Below are 15,827 nucleotides of genomic sequence, written 5' to 3'. Positions count from 1 at the left end.
TAGATTACATTATTAAAGTTAATGCTTCTCACTTTCTAAAGGTATTACTGAAAAATTTTAAATTATTTATGACTCATATTATATTTCTATTGGGCAGCACTGACAAAGAGTAATAATACTAACCAGCGACATAAGTATCTGAGATGGGCTAGTGAAGTAATTTAGAAAATCAGTGTAGTATGAGAAGACAGCCAAAGACCAGCCAGCACTTCATTCAAATCCTATCTCTGACGACCATCCAAAGGGACTTGAGCAAGCCATTCCGCTTCCTTAGCCTCTATTTCTCCACGTATAAAATGGGAAGGATAGCTTCCTGGCTTAAACAAAATATTTGTAAAGTGCCCGGTATATTTTTGGTATAAATAAACAGTTGAATAAATAGTTGTTTCCAATAGAAAGCAGAGATTTTGGACAACTACTGAGAAAGAGCTGTTTCTCAATGTCTATGACTTCATACTATATTAGACACATACTTTGTGAGACCTGGCAATGAAAGGAAACAGTGCAGAAATCCTCTGGGTAAGTTTCGGGGCAGGCTGAAGTCGTGATTAGTGAAAACTAAAAGCCTGTCATTGGTTGGTCCTCCTGGCAAAGCAGATCCTTCAGGGCACTTTGCAGCTGACAAGAAACCGCAACTTTTTTCAGGCCCCCCTAACCTCCTCTGGCAGTTTTGCCCCTTTCACTCCAGCAGATATTATCTTGGTTCTTAGTCATTTTAACCCGGACAAGTATGAATGACACATCAAGAAAAACCTGACCACTTTAGAAAATAACAAATATTTCTAGAGTGAACAACCAATGTGTCTTTACTGAAAGGAAGAACTGACCAAGGGCTATAGCAATTTCTGCCCACATGAAACCTATTCCACCAGGTCACCCAAGTCCCACTTACCCCTAGCATCTGGTGGAGGTAGTGATACTCTGGCCCTTGGTTATATAGCAGGAACGTTTTCCAGAAAAACAGGACGTTCAGGGAGAGCCAGATAAGCTAAACCATACAAAGGGAGAGAGAAAATCAAAGTTAAAAGTAAACGTTAACCTGATGAACGAAAACCTCAAGTACATTCCTTGGACACAATACTTTTTAAATGGAACCTCAACTGGTAAATCGCGGAAAGCATACTCAAGTGAAGCAGCAAGCTGAAAACCACTCCGAGGAAAAGGAGTCTGACCCCACTCAGCCCTTGCACCTGAGAGGAAGCATTTGGGTTTGCAAACAGGTCTCCTGAAAGATCTGCAGTTATCGCCTACAGCACAAAATGAGACTAAGAAATTAGTGACATCCCCATGTCCCAAGCGTTCCGTGTTGTTACAATACAACATCAAACAGAAGCAATCTGGGAAAAGAGCAAAGGAGGGAAGATGATTAAAGGGTTAAGAAAAAGCCGTGTTCATTAAAGTGATCCTTTCTCCCTTCCTCCACATCCGCTCTCCCATCAGTGGGTAGGAAAAGTTCTCATGCATTTGGAGGAAGGGTGGGATCGTTATTATCTCCAGGTATTTAACAGCGGGAAGCTTTATTAGTTGAGAACGTTCTAATTAGAGGCGAAACTTCCACTTCCAGCTTCCCACCCGCTCACGCTCAGAGAATGAATCAAAACCACTGCCCTAGAGACAAAACGCAGGGAGAGCCTTGCCCGCCATCCTACCAGGCAGAGGTGTTTAACCCCTTCGTTGGCCAGCCAGCTCCTCCAGGACACAGCCATGCCGCCGCCCCGCCGGAGAAGGAGCAGCGGAGGCCCGGGCAGCGGTTACAGTTGTGCGGTCTGCGGCGGGGGGGGGCCGGGGGGGGGTTCAAAGACTGAGTGGAAGCTCGGAGGCCGGCGCCGAGCCAGCCCGGGCGGGGTCTGCGCCCCGGAGCCGGGTCTTCCGGGCGCCGCGGCTCCGGCCCGCGCCGGGTCTGCGCTGCCCACTCGGCGGCCCCGGCCCCGCGCTCCGAGCGCGCTCCCTGGACCCCGCGGCCCGGGCTGCACGAGGCTGCACCGCCGCGCCGGCCCCTTTGTCTGGGGGCGAGCCTGTTGTTGTGGCTGCTGCTGTTCAGGATGTCCCGGGCTGGGAACTAGGAGGCGTCCCCCGCAGCCCAGCCCAGCCCGGCCTGCCTCCCTGTATTGAAAGACGACAAAGATGTGAAGAATGATCCTGGCCTACCTCTCGTACACATACACTTAGTTCTTTTGGGCAGGTCGTTTTCCTCCAAAGTGTTCAACTTAAAGAGACTTGGTATGGAAATTAGGGCCGGAAATAGCCTTTTGTGTGCTAGCGTTCCGGGTCTCTTGCCCAACCTCAGCAACTCATCCCGCCCCTCTACTTCACAACACATCCCTAAAGCCGCCCTCTTCTCTATCCCCCATCCCTACTCCGACCTTTTAAGAAAATTCTGCATAAAAAGAGCCCAGGTGGCAAATGGTTAAAGCTGATGTAATTCTCAGGGGCTTTAGGGAAGCTCAGATTCACTCTATTTAGCAATTTGCGTTTTACTACCTGGCTTCCGAATCTGTTCAGTAATAGGAATCCTCTCAAACTTGTATCAGAGGCCAGGTGAAGGGTGAGAAGAAGGTGGGGTTGACATAGTCTACCTATTTTACACTGCAACATATCAGTGTTAGTGAAGAGAAAAAAAGCCGCATAGAAGAATATCTGATGCAAAATAAGTGTTCAATAAAGGTTTGTGAAATCAGCACCTTCCCAACTTTGACAACTAACAAGTGGCTGAAAAAATAAACCACTAAGTAGCCTAATCTCATGGCTTTCAAGCTTTTTTTTTTTAAACGAAATACATTTTAAAACGCATCCATAATATGTAATTGAAACTAAAATTTCATAAAATTATACTACCTTTATCAAATGTAACGTACTTATCTCAGTTAATTTCATGAACTGATTAATGACTGATTTTGTTCAAAACTTGAATGATTCCATATTAAGTCTCAGTTACATTTCACCAAGTTCTGTTTCTAATACTCGATCATCTCTCTTTGATATATGACTTTCCTGTTTTATGTGTGATCGAACCCTGAAAACTGCCTCAAATATTTCTGGAGTTAGGGAACATATTATTTATCAGTAACATCCTGTTCTTATTAACCATATAATGCCTAACGGGCTAGAAAAACAGCACACAGAGAATCCAAGGAGAATCACTACTGGAGGAAGTTTAAATTCTGGGACACACAGGTTCTCCTCAAATTACCGTATTTTGCCATGTATAATGCACTCCTGTGTGTAATGGGCACCCATGTTTTTGGCCCAAACTTTCAATGAAAAAAACCTTTCATTTTAATTTTTTAATTCAAATTTTACTTGCTTATATTTAGGTACTTTTTTTTGTACTCTAAAGGAATTTTAGCACTTAATTATTTATTATTACATTTTTAACTCATAAGTATAAATAAAAGAATTAAAGACATTTATATAGATACAGAAGTAGTACTACCCATATATAATCTGCATCCTTATTTTTCCCTCACAGATTTGGGCAAAAAAGTGCACATTATACACGGCAAAATGCGGTACTCCCCTAAGTAATCATCCTAGAGATATAATTTCAATAAACGGGATGTAGGGAGGGTCTGGCAAAATGGCTTGGTTCTTGTCATGAGTTGAGAGGATTGAAGCAATTGAATAATAGTAGAATAAAAGACAGTGTTTTAAAAGTTCAGCTACTTCCTGGGGGGAAAAAAAAAAGACAAAAATAATGAATCTAGCTCTTACTTTTTACCTAACAAAGTCAGGCTTTCCTTATTACTTCATATATAAAATCTCACTTAATTCTCATAATAGCCCTCCATGCAGATGTCTGTGCCCCCACTTTAAAGATGAGAAAACTGAAGCTAAAATAGATTAATAAACTTGCCTGGGGGTGCTCTAGCACAGAAAGAGTTCATTCACCCCCACTAGCAGAGCCAAACACTAAACACTTGAGAATTACAGTGGAGAAATATTGTCTTATTTTATTACGAATGCCACCATCCAGGAGAGCAGGAAGCTAATACTCAAAAGCCCAAACTCCCTGCCGTGTAGGTTACAGATTATATAGGACACAATCACAAGACACCATGGGTTACAGGTTTGGGGTACTGCTGGGAGCTGATTGGTCGGAGGTGAGGTAAAGGTAATGAATCATTTCTTCAGGTCTTGAGGACAGTTCTAAGGTCTATTCTGGAGTCCCTCTGTCCAGTCTCATGGAAAAGTAGCCAGGGGGGAAAAAAAAAATTGTAGCCAGGGTACCATTCCACTTTGGGGCTCAGGAGCGGAAACATAACTTAGGTCAAGATGTTATCTGTAGCCTGCCAGAGGTCCAGACTGCATGACATTTCTTTAGTCAGGTCTGGGCTACAGTCTTCTACTGCCTGAGGGGGTTGCTGTTTATGGGGAAAGGCTAGGTCTCTGAGGAGTATATAAAGAGGGATATGATTTCCAGAGCTAGGATCTAAAACCAAATTTAATTAGGGCCGGCCGAGTGGCGTGTTGGTTAAGAACTGGCTTGGGATGCCAGAGGGCCCCAGTTCGGATCCCACATATGAGGGCCAGTGACACTGCCCTCTACAGCTAAGATGCTGAACAANCATGGGCTACCGTGTGTAGCCAGCAGCCAGCGTGAGCGGCCGTCCAGAAGCCGGCGACTGATCTGCCTCACCCAGGAAGAGCGCAATGATGGTGCCAGCTTGGGCCAGTGAAGCAATGTACTCCACAGCTACACTGAAGAACAACACAACAGCAACTTGTCTGTTCCCCTTCCCCCCAATTCCCCAGCGCTGTTCCCCTCCCTCAATTCCCCAATAAAATCTTTAAAAAATAAATAAATAAAAATAAAATAAAATAAAACCAAATTTAATCAAAGTCATAAGGATCCTCTGTTTCAAGGGGATTGGGAATTGGGGAGATATTGGTCAAAGGGTACCAACTTCCAGTTATAAGATGAAGAAGTGCTGGGGATCTAAGGTGCAGCATGGTGATTACTGTTAACAATACTGTATTATATACTTGAAAATTGCTCAGAGTAGATCTTAAATGTTCTCACCACAAAAAAGAAATGGTAATAACTATGTGAGGTGATGGAAATGTTAGCTAATGTAATCGTTTCACAATATATAAGTGTATCTAATCAACACATAGTACACCTTAAACTTACACAATATTATAATATCTCAATAAACCTGGAAATATGTTAACATCACAGCAAAGATGAAAACAATCAACTTTTTAAAAGACCGTTGCCTGAAATGGTAAAACAGGATCAACTTATGGTTCAGACAACCCATAACAGACACTTTAGTGAAACACTTTTGTAAAATGACAGAATGCTATACAAACGTTGATTGTTATATTTATCATGATTATCTTAGAGTAGCTCTGTAAAAAGGGCTTAGGATCCGATTGTTTATCTTGCCTTACAAGGAAACAGTACTGCAAACTACCCCCAGGCGACAGAGCTATTGCCTTGTTATGTGGGAACTCTCATTATTGAGTTTCTTTTCAATATAATCTTCTGTAAACCAGATCGTTCAAATAGTGTAGTTAGTACTGTATTTCCCAAGATAGGAAGGGATGTCCTTGAAAGCAATGAGGACAGAGTTCTGTAGCTATGTCACAATTCCAAAAATCATAATGAAAAAAAAAAATCACACTTTTGTCAGAAAAAACTTCACAGGAAAAAATAAAATGACAAATACCTTTGCTCTTGGCTAAAATAATGGAAGAGGGTAAAGATCATCCTATGTTGATTATGAACTCTGTCAGAGATGTTCTTGATCTATTATTTATTACTTAATAAACACAGCAGCTTTTTCTTTTTGTAGACAGTTCCCTTCAAAACATGAAATCTATGGAGGAAAATTGATACATGTTTGCCTCTTCTGTCTGCTGTATTACTCTGCCCCTTCATGTGTGGACCTAGAGGCATCTCTTTCTCATGAACATTTTCCTAACCCACCTCTCCTCCATGTTCACATGGGTTCATCCCGTCCTCTGTGCACTCGTCAGTGTGTTTATAACACTCCATGCACATGATCATCACTGCATTTTCCACACAATAATTTAATTGTATGTATGGGTATGCGTATGTCTAATTCTCCTCATCAACTGACCCCCTCAAAGACAAGGATCCTGTCTTATTCATTTTTAACCCAGGATTTATAACACAGATTGACACATAGCAAGAACTGACAGAATGTCTATTAAATGAAGAGTAGTTAAGTATATTGTCCTTCTTTCTGTACCTCTCAAACTCCAGTTTCTCAAGTGTAACTTTCCAGTAGTATAAGAAAAGTTTCTGTTTGGTTTGGCAATTAACTAGCAGAAAAAGACAAATGGGGCAAAGACCCCTTGATACGGTGTTACCTACAGCACAGGTCACCGGATATGCATTTGATATAAGTGGGCACCTGTATTAGCTTCCTGAGGCTAAATTTGTAACAAATTATTACAAATTTGTAACAAATTATTACAAATTTAGTGGCTTAAAATAACAGAAATGTATTCTCTCAGTTCCAGAGGCCAGAAGTCTGAAATCAGACCATTGAGTCAAAATCAAGGTGTTATAGGGACATGGTCCCTCTAAGATTCTAAGGCAGTAAGTTATCTGTTCCCTGACTCTTCCAGATCATGGTGGCTGCTGGCATACCTTTACTTGTGGCTGCATCACTTCAATCTCTGCCTCAATGGTCACACTGCCATCTCCTCTTCTATCTGTGCGTATGTCAAATCACCCTCTGCCTCTCTCTTATAAGGACACTTATGATTCTATTTAGGGTTCACTCAGATAATCCAAGATAATCTCCCCAAGTCAAGATCCTTAATTTAATCACATCTGCAAAACCCCTTTTTCCTTATAAAGTAACATTTATAGGTTCCTGGGATTAGGACCTTATATATTTGGGAGGTCATTATTCAACCTACTACAGCACCTAAATTAATTTAATTGATGTTAATTTTCTTTCCATGATTAGATATGGCAGCCTTAGAGTATGATTTTTGAGGAAATTCATTTGAAGTTGTAAGAAAGAATGAAATCTTGCCATTTGTGACACCCCATGGATGAACCTAGGGGATATTATGCTGAGTGAAATAAATCAGGCAGAGGAAGACAAATACTGTGTGATTTCACTCATATGTGAAGTCTAAAGAAAACAAAACAGAAACAGACTCATAGATACAGAAAATAAACTGTTGGTTGCCACAGGGGAGAGGGGTGGGGGAAATGAGTGAAAAAGGTGAAGGGGAATAAGAGGTACAAACTTTCAGTTATAAAATAAATAACTCACAAGAATGTAATGTACAGCACAGGGAAAATAGTCCAAAATATAACTTTGTATGATGACAGGTGGTTACTAGACATATTGTGGTGATCACATCATAAGGTATATAAACCTAGAATCACTACGTTGTACACCTGAAACTAACAAAATATTGTATATCAACTGTACTTTAATAGAAAAAGAATGAAAATGCTGGGACTTCTAGTTAGCATTTCTATTAAGAAGTCAAAAATTATAGACCAGGAACCATGCCTAATAGAACTAGGTAAGATTTCTTAAACTTCGTGACTTGGTTGAATTTACTGTCTTTGTTATCCCATACTAATTGATTATCAGGAGTGATTATTATTAAACTCAAAATGAAAAGAACCTCTGTGTTTTCCTTACCAACAGAAAAAAGGAAAACTGTCCCAGTATGCAGCAAATTGTTCAGAGAACCCTAGAGGTCTGAGTAACTGACAGCTACATTAAAGAGAAAAAGGAAACTACACCTTGACCCTGAGACCCTGGGCTGGAAGTTCACTCCTCCACCCCACTTCCCCCCCCCCCCCCCCCCCCAGGGAAATAGTGAGTAAAGGCCCAAAGGCTTAGCATTCACAGGTCTGGGGACAAGTTCCAGACAATAACTCATTGTCATTTCTATACGAAAACAAAGGTCGATGATCATCTGATTCAGCCTTTCAGGAATGTCTACCATGCGCTCAGATAGCTAGGTCAGCTCCTTGAAAACTACTGAAGAAGCTGCAGAGGTTCTTATGCCCTCAAGTATCAGATACTTTGTTAGAAAATAAGACTTACAAATGTGAAGACAATTTAAGTGTCAGGCTAAAAAACACTCAACAGAAGTTTCTTCAATAAATTTTTGCTGCAAGTAAGGACAATTTTTAAAATGAAAAACAAAAATGCCATACACTGCATGTTTATTAAAGAAAATTTTATTTTATAAAAAAAATTGTAAAAAATACTTCCTTTATCCTCCATAGAAACTCACCTCCCTCTCTCCCTCCCTCTCTGTTTCTCAGATTATTTTTCATTATTTGATCCTAAAATATCTTCTGTAAGTGCCATCCTTGTCTTCATCCTAATTTTATGCATGAGGAAACTGGGGCATATGGACAATAATGAACTTGCCCAAAGTTACCAAGGCATAAAGCACTAGATACCCAGAAGCCAATACCCCTGCTCCTTCCTCTATGCCATGCAGTCATTCTGGAACAAGGACTGCCACATGTTCGGAGCTGTAATGTTTTAGACCTCAAATGGAGCTGTAGTTGTCAACTCTCCCCAATCATCTGAGGTGCATAGGGGTTTACCAGTGGGCCTTTGTGCTGCCAAGACAGTGCACATTCTCAAAAGACTATCTTGTCTATTGTTTATGATATCATTTGTTCTTTTTACTATGTGGCATTTCCTGAGGATAGCCATTAACAGAATAATTCCTGGATGTTTGTGTTATTTTATTGTCCTTAAAGTTTTAAATAGAAGTATCCCAGGAGGCCAAATTATGTTAACACCTGCTTCCATGTTTCTGGTTGCATCCTCAAACAGCTTTGAAATATTGAGCAAATAAGATTGGACTTCTTCCCTAGTCTCATTTCACTTTCTCAACATACCATAGAAATCTTAATCCATAACTGCTAGAACTCATGTTAATGATATGAATTTTAGAGTCATAAAAGCATCAGAATAGGGAAAGGCTTTGGAGAGCAGTATAATTTTCACTTAATTCATTAGAGAGGACGCTGGAGCCTTTTTCTCAGCCATTTGAATTCACAAACAACCCCCTCCCCCCATGCCACTGGGCCTCTGCACAGCCTGATAGTTTGCATTTACATATTCATTCATGAGCTTATTTGATGAATGTCTATCGCTGTCATAAAATGCAAATGCTCCAAAGGTAAAACTACTCTTCTGTTGTTGCTCATTCTTTTTTTCCCAAAGCCAACCTGAGTAGGTGCTTCGTCATTATTTTGATTTAAAAAAATGAAAGCCAGGAGAACATATTTCCCAGCTTCTCTTCCAATAATGTTGACACACTGACATGGTATTCCGTACTTCTTCAATTATTTTTTCCCCAAAATATATCCTGTTTTCTCTCATCTTCATCCATGTGTACATGCTATTCTTGCTTCCTGCTACACCCTCAGTCTCCAAACTCAAGACCCTTTTTCTTTTCTCTTAGAGGCCCACCTGGATTCTTCCAGCTGGACCAGGAACCTCCTCTTTATGAGCCTAAGTCCACTGTGCTGCCCTCTGTAAGAGCAGTAGTCAGGCTGTCTTTGCTGATGTATTTTCTACATTGTTTCTCTAACTAGCCTGGGAGCACTTTGAGGATGGGAACGTTTTTTAATTACCTAAAGACTGTCACCTAGTAAGTGCTCAAAATATATTTTATGAACAAATGAATGAACGAATGAATGAACATCTAGCATGCAATAACAGTTTGAGTTATTTTCAAAATAAAAAATCAGCACTCACCAAACCTTTTTCTTATGGCTCAGAGTGCAGAAAAGTTTTAGGTTAGAATTGATGAGAAAACAAGCCTGGGAACATAAAAGAAAAGAAAAAAATTGACTTTTGCCTTGTTCACCTCCTTCTCGACAATTTGCCATGCAATTTAACCTTTAAACTTTTTTCTTACTGTCCAGGAATTTGAGACCGGACATTTCAAAGTATGTTTTGTTATTCTCATTCTCACATATTGGCTCACTCTTACTTATTTCGACATAGCAACTTAAATGTCTGCATGTACGTATGAAATTATATACTGCCTAGCTGATTAGAAGTAATTAATATATTGGAAAAATATTGTGTAGGATCAAATGTTAAAAAAAATGATCTTACATCTTAGAGTTCCATATCCATGTTCTACAATTGAAACTTTTGGTTAAGAGGAAAGTTTTGCATCCTTAATTCCTCTTTGCCTTTCTCCAAGTTCTATCAAATTTTTTTTTTCTGGACCTTCTTTTGAATCAGACTCTTCCTGAAGGCAGCACTATGCCTCCTCTGATCTTGCCTTAGTTCAAACTTACACGTGACCATTTATTACACTGTGAAGCAATTATTTGTGACCCAAATGTTTTTAAATCAATGGGATTTCTTTGGAGTGGCAGAGACTGCCAATCTTCCACTATTCTCTTCTTCATTTTAATAATAATTCATCCTGAGTTTCAGTTAGATCATAGCTGCCCAGCTTGTGATTACATGCTCTAGCCTCTCTGGCAATCAGGAGCGGGCATTAACTATGTTTCTACAAACACAATATGAGCTGAAGGAATATGTACATCTCTATTTCAGAGGAAGTTGCCTGCATTCCACTTCCTTTTATCCCCTTTCCCACAGGCTGCAAATATGCTTCAAACATGAAAACTAAGGACAATACTTTGAGTGATAATGAAGAAATAAGATATTAAGAATCTGGATACCCTGTGGGTGAATCATAGCTACTGCCCCACCCCACCCCCCAACACACACACACACAAAATATGGCTTACGACTTGACTGTTGGGAGAGAAAGAAATCACAATTTTACTTTATTCGAGGAACTATATTTTAGGTTACATCTGCTTAGCGTGTACCCTATAATTACAGAAATTGGCTGCTACAAGTGAGATATCAGCACCATATAAATCAAAATATGTGGCATTATATTAGCAAGTTATGAAGCAGTTAGAGAGGACCATGCTCAGGCTAGAAAGATGTGCCCCTGGTTATGGGGCTTGAAAACATACACGAACTTGGAAGCAGACCACATTACTACTAAGCCTGTAGCTCTAGGGAAATAGGCTAAAAAAAAATGTCAGATTTTTGGTGTCTGTTGGCTGATATTTGGAATTTTTTGCAAAGTGCTAGAAGAGACTTGAGATAAAGTTAGACAAGAAATGGCCCATTTGAAATAGAGATGGAAGGGAACATAGCTCTGCTAATGGATAGTCTCTCTGCCTGAGAAATACAATTTAAAGGATTAAAATGCCATTAATTTGGGACCTTAGAGGATTGGGAAGACAACTGCTTCCATTCCTCTAGTGATGATATAAGATTATCATCAGAGCCAGACAGGGGCAAAAATTAGTTTAAGATTATTGGCTTCCCAACCAAGCTCCCAAGACTAGTTTTAGATGGCACTAGGCTGATATTAAATTAAGGGGAAAAGCGATGAGCAGAGTAGAGAAGACAATAAATTAAAGATGAGAGTTTATAAGCGCTAAGGAAATTTGTCCAGAAAAGGTCTTTGAGTGTGGTTCTTCCACATGGCACTAACGAGAAGCAAATAGACAAGAAGGCTGATAAGGTTTTAAAGGAATTTTATTATCAAAGAAATCACAAATCTTGTGTTCAAGAGCCTATGATTGCTAAATATCTAACACACTATTCAGTGCCCTAAAATTCCTCCAAGTAAAGCACACTCTTTCCTGCCCCTTCTGATGTGGGTGATCCACAGAGAAAAACTCTCCAAACGTACAAAGCCAAAGCCACAGGAAACAATGAACGAGGGAGATACTTCACAGCTAGGTAGGCTAATTAACCAAAGAACTTACTCCACCAGCAGGAAGCTTTCATAATTTCTGTCCAGGAGAATTTAACATTTGCTATGGAACCAAAAACTACTTTGAACTTTCCATTCCTTACATTTCTGAAAGGGTGTTTTTGTTTTTTTCTTTCACTTTTCATTAAAAAAAAATACTGTAGTTAAATATATATCAATGCCAGTATATCTATCTATCTATCTATCTATCTATATGAAAGCAGTTCACTGGCATTGAGTACATTCATACTGTTGTGCAATCATCACCACCATCTATCCAGAACTTTATCATTTTCCCAAACTTAAATTCTGCATCTATTAAACAATAACTCCCCATTTTCTCCTCTTACCAGTTTCTGCTAACCCCCATTCTACTTTCTTTCTCTATGAATTTGACTCTTCTAGGTAAATTATATAAGTAGAATCATACAATATTTGTCCCCTTCAGTCTGGTTTATTTCACTCAGCATAATGTCTTTAAGGTTCATACATGTTGTAGTATAATGTCAGAATTTCCTTCCTTTTTATGGCCGAATAATATTTCATCATATATATATTTTTTTTTTTTGACTGGAATCTTTTATAGGTGATGTTGCATCCTCAGGATATCACAACTGGGTTATTTTTAATTCAGTTATCCTTTTCCTACTCTACTATTGTACTCATATATTAGAGTTTCAGAAGACATACAACTTGTGTTTAGTTGATGGGTCACCAGATCTAAGGAGCTACTTCTAGACCTGATGGAGAAGACTATATTACACTCTGGTCCTGGATTTTCAGCTGCATAGGACAGAATTACTGGATAGGATTTTAGGTGGACTCCCTTATAGAAAGTTTGAATGCATTTGTTAGGAAAGATGCGGATGCGTATGAGTGACTACAAGGCAAAATTGTGACAGTCTTCTAATTTTCCGAGTATATTCATTCTCCTCTAGTCCACTCAATAATAGAAGCCCCAGAGTTTTATCTGAGCATAGAACTGCTCAGAAAGATATTGCATTTGTCAGCTTACCTTCAAGGTAGGAGAAAGGTGACTAAGTTCTGGACAAATAGATGTTAGTAGAAGTCAGTGATAAATGTTTTAGTTATATCCATTAAATAGAAAATTGCTTACATTTTGTTTCCTTTCCCTTTTCCCTTTCATAGGACTGGAACAAAGATGGGTGATGAACTATCTTTCAGCAGGAGAATGAAAACTACACTCTAGAAGATAGTTAAGCTTCTCAATAGAAGTAACTGGGTCCCTGAATGATCTCCTGGAGCAAAATTCATGCTAGCCAAGATTAGATGGACTCCTATATGAGTGAGAAAAGAATCCACCACCTTTATGCATTCACTGCATTTTTAGAGGTTTTATGTTACAGTAACTTAGTCTATATCTTAACTATGGTGATTAAAAATATGGGTTGATGATGGGGGATAATTTTTTTTTTTTTAGCTGAGCCATCCTGCCACCTGTTGGCAGCTCAGCAGCAGCTCAGCTTGGGCCAGGAATTGAACCGCTGTTGCTTAGAGCTCATACTCTTGAGCGAGCTCTTAACCAACTGAGCCACTCGCTCGGCCCAAGGATAATTTTTGATATTGAGAAACACAGCCATATTTACATTTGAAGTGTTTTTATTACATCTAAAGTTATTGATAAGTAAGGGAACTGTATCTAAATCTTCATAACATTTATGCTATTGCCTGACATGGTAACCAGTGCATATTTCTTTTGTAAGTTAGTCAAATAATTCACATAATGACATTAGCAAAGTGAGAATGATTGTATGATTCAAATGGCTTTTTAAATGAACATGAATTCTGCTTCCTTTACCTATGAATTGTAGTTGTTTCCTAGTGCCTTGTCCTGTACCTTCTCATCAAGATTTGAATTGAATTGCTACTCTTCCTATCTGTCCTTTGTGAATGAAAAAATGCACTTGATCTCTATTTATTTAAACTAGAAAATTTGAATCATTTATTTTAACAGCAAATTTGGAACAATAGTAGACTAAGTGTTTGGTAAGTCTGGAAATGTGCTTGTTTATAGAAGGTTTAAAACTTCCTTTTTATATTTTTATAATCCTACAGCCAAATTTTCAATGGCCAATTCCATACAACAGTACAGTATTGAAAAAATATTATGAGGTCATACAGAAATAAGTCCTCAAATAACCCCTTCCACACAAACTTAGTCTAAACAAGAAAAGCATCCAATTCTATTTGTGATAATTAGCTGAGTGGCAAAATTCATTAATATGGTTACTAACAGAATATAAATAAAGGATATGTGTGGAGAATATGGGAATAATATAACTGGGCCACAATATTCAACACAAGGGAAAGAAAAACTGCCACTCATTTTCCTGTTGACTATTATATTGCATTTCCTACTTCAAGGTCATTAGTACTGAATACGATATTGTTTTACTCAGTAAGTGAAAAATCAGATTGTAGAACTGAGAATGCTTTTAGGGAGGCAGTTTGATATATTGGGCAGAGTAATTAATTTGGAGTTAGAAGACTTGGGTTCCACTGCATCCTGGCTCTGCCAGTACATTTTATGTGTTTTACTTTGAACAAATAATGTAATCTTTCTAAGCTTCAAATTCTTTTTTTTTTTTTTTAAGATTTTTATTGGGAATTGGGGGAGGGGAACAAATTGTTGTCCTTTTGTTCTTCAGTCTAGTTATGGAGGACGTCACTTCACTGGCCCATATTGGTATTATCATTGCGCTCCTCCCAGGTGAGGCAGATCGGTCACTGGGCCCTGGACGGCCGCCCATGGCAGTTCTTGGCAGCTCATTCTGGTTGCCGGCCACTCACGCTGGCTGCCAGCCACTCACAGTAGCTTGTTTTTTACAGCAGCCCACTGCAGCTCCACTGCAGCTTATGCCATCACCAGCAACTCACAGCAGCCCAGCTCCAGGTTGAGCTGTTGTTCACCATCTTAGCTGTAGAGGACACAGCGTCACTGGCCCTCATGTGGGATCTGAACCACGGCCCTGCTGCTCAGAGCTGGCATCCCAAGCCAACTCTTAACCAACGCTCCACTCTGCTGGCCCTCAAATTCTTAATTTATAATATTAGTAGGATGGGCTAGATGATTACAAAGGTATTTTCTGTTTGTAAAGTTTTGTGATTCTAGAAATGTTCTAATCCACCCTATAACATTAAAAATCCATCCAACATATATTAATTGAACAATAAATTTTGTGTTAATCACCATGATGGATCAAAGTTGAAGATAAATGACCAAGATAGACATGATTCCTGTCCTCCTAGAACTTACAGCCAGGTGGGAAAACAAAGATTATATTAACAATTACAACACTAAATAATTCATGACACTTGTGTGAAGTGCTACCAAGAAAGGTAGACAATGCTATGAGATACAAAATAAATAAACCTATGCTAGTCTAGAGTGCTAGGGAGTCATTTGTGATTAAGAAATGTTTGAGCTGAGACCGAAGGACAATAGCCAGGCACAGAGCAGGGGGAGCAGAGGGAAAATCTAAACAGAGGACAGAGCATGAGCAAATACCCTGTGATGGAACAGAGCTCATGGCCCAGTTAAGTTGCTGGAGCTGAGCCAGTGTTGCTGGAGCGCACAGACTGCGGGAGAAAGTGGTACAAAATGAGACTGGAGAAGTAGGCAATGTCCGTTCATTTGGAGCCTTAAAGACAAACATATTACGAATTTTGGACTCTGTGCAAAGATGTACAGGAAGAGATACAAGGGTTCTAACTAAGGATACAATGTGATTGATCAGTGCTGCTTTTAAAACGTTACTCCTTTTGTCCTGTGCTTTTGTTCCCTTCTTACCCACAAACCGTTACTGCTTGAAACTTTAAAAAAAGTTTCGATGAGCATAAAGGCTAATGAGAAGCAGTTTGACCGATCCTGTGATTTGTACTGTTTACTGTGGAGTTATTTAAAGATTTTGGAATAAATATAGAAACTACAGTTGTGAAATAAAGGTGTAAATAAATTGTATATTTTGAAAAATAAAAACATTGAAAAAAGAAACCAACAAAGATCAGTTGCTACTTACTGATGT

At 39.3% G+C, this 15,827-nt stretch overlaps 1 protein-coding gene across 4 annotated transcripts in view; it reads right to left on the bottom strand.

Annotated features, from left to right (window-relative positions):
• NOX4 (NADPH oxidase 4) overlaps positions 1-15,827 on the bottom strand; it is a 200,480-nt gene that overhangs the window by 156,310 nt on the left and 28,343 nt on the right. For 2 of the 4 annotated variants that reach the window (XM_019628307.1, XM_019628308.1), the window contains exons 1-2: positions 2,149-2,224; positions 893-988 (exon numbers count right to left, since the gene is read on the bottom strand). The exons of 1 other annotated variant lie outside the window; for it this stretch is intronic. In XM_019628307.1, coding sequence (XP_019483852.1) covers positions 893-901 — 9 coding nt within the window. In that variant the 5' untranslated portion in view covers positions 902-988; positions 2,149-2,224. Of the gene's footprint in view, positions 1-892; positions 989-1,649; positions 1,911-2,148; positions 2,225-15,827 lie in introns of those variants that run through there. One more of the 4 variants, XM_019628305.1, reaches the window with a different exon arrangement.

The sequence above is a fragment of the Hipposideros armiger genome, unplaced genomic scaffold (assembly GCF_001890085.2).
Source record: "Hipposideros armiger isolate ML-2016 unplaced genomic scaffold, ASM189008v1 scaffold_780, whole genome shotgun sequence".
Lineage (NCBI taxonomy): Eukaryota > Metazoa > Chordata > Mammalia > Chiroptera > Hipposideridae > Hipposideros > Hipposideros armiger.
The sequence above is the reverse complement of the archived record's forward strand: the minus strand, read 5'-3'. Positions and strand labels throughout refer to the sequence as shown.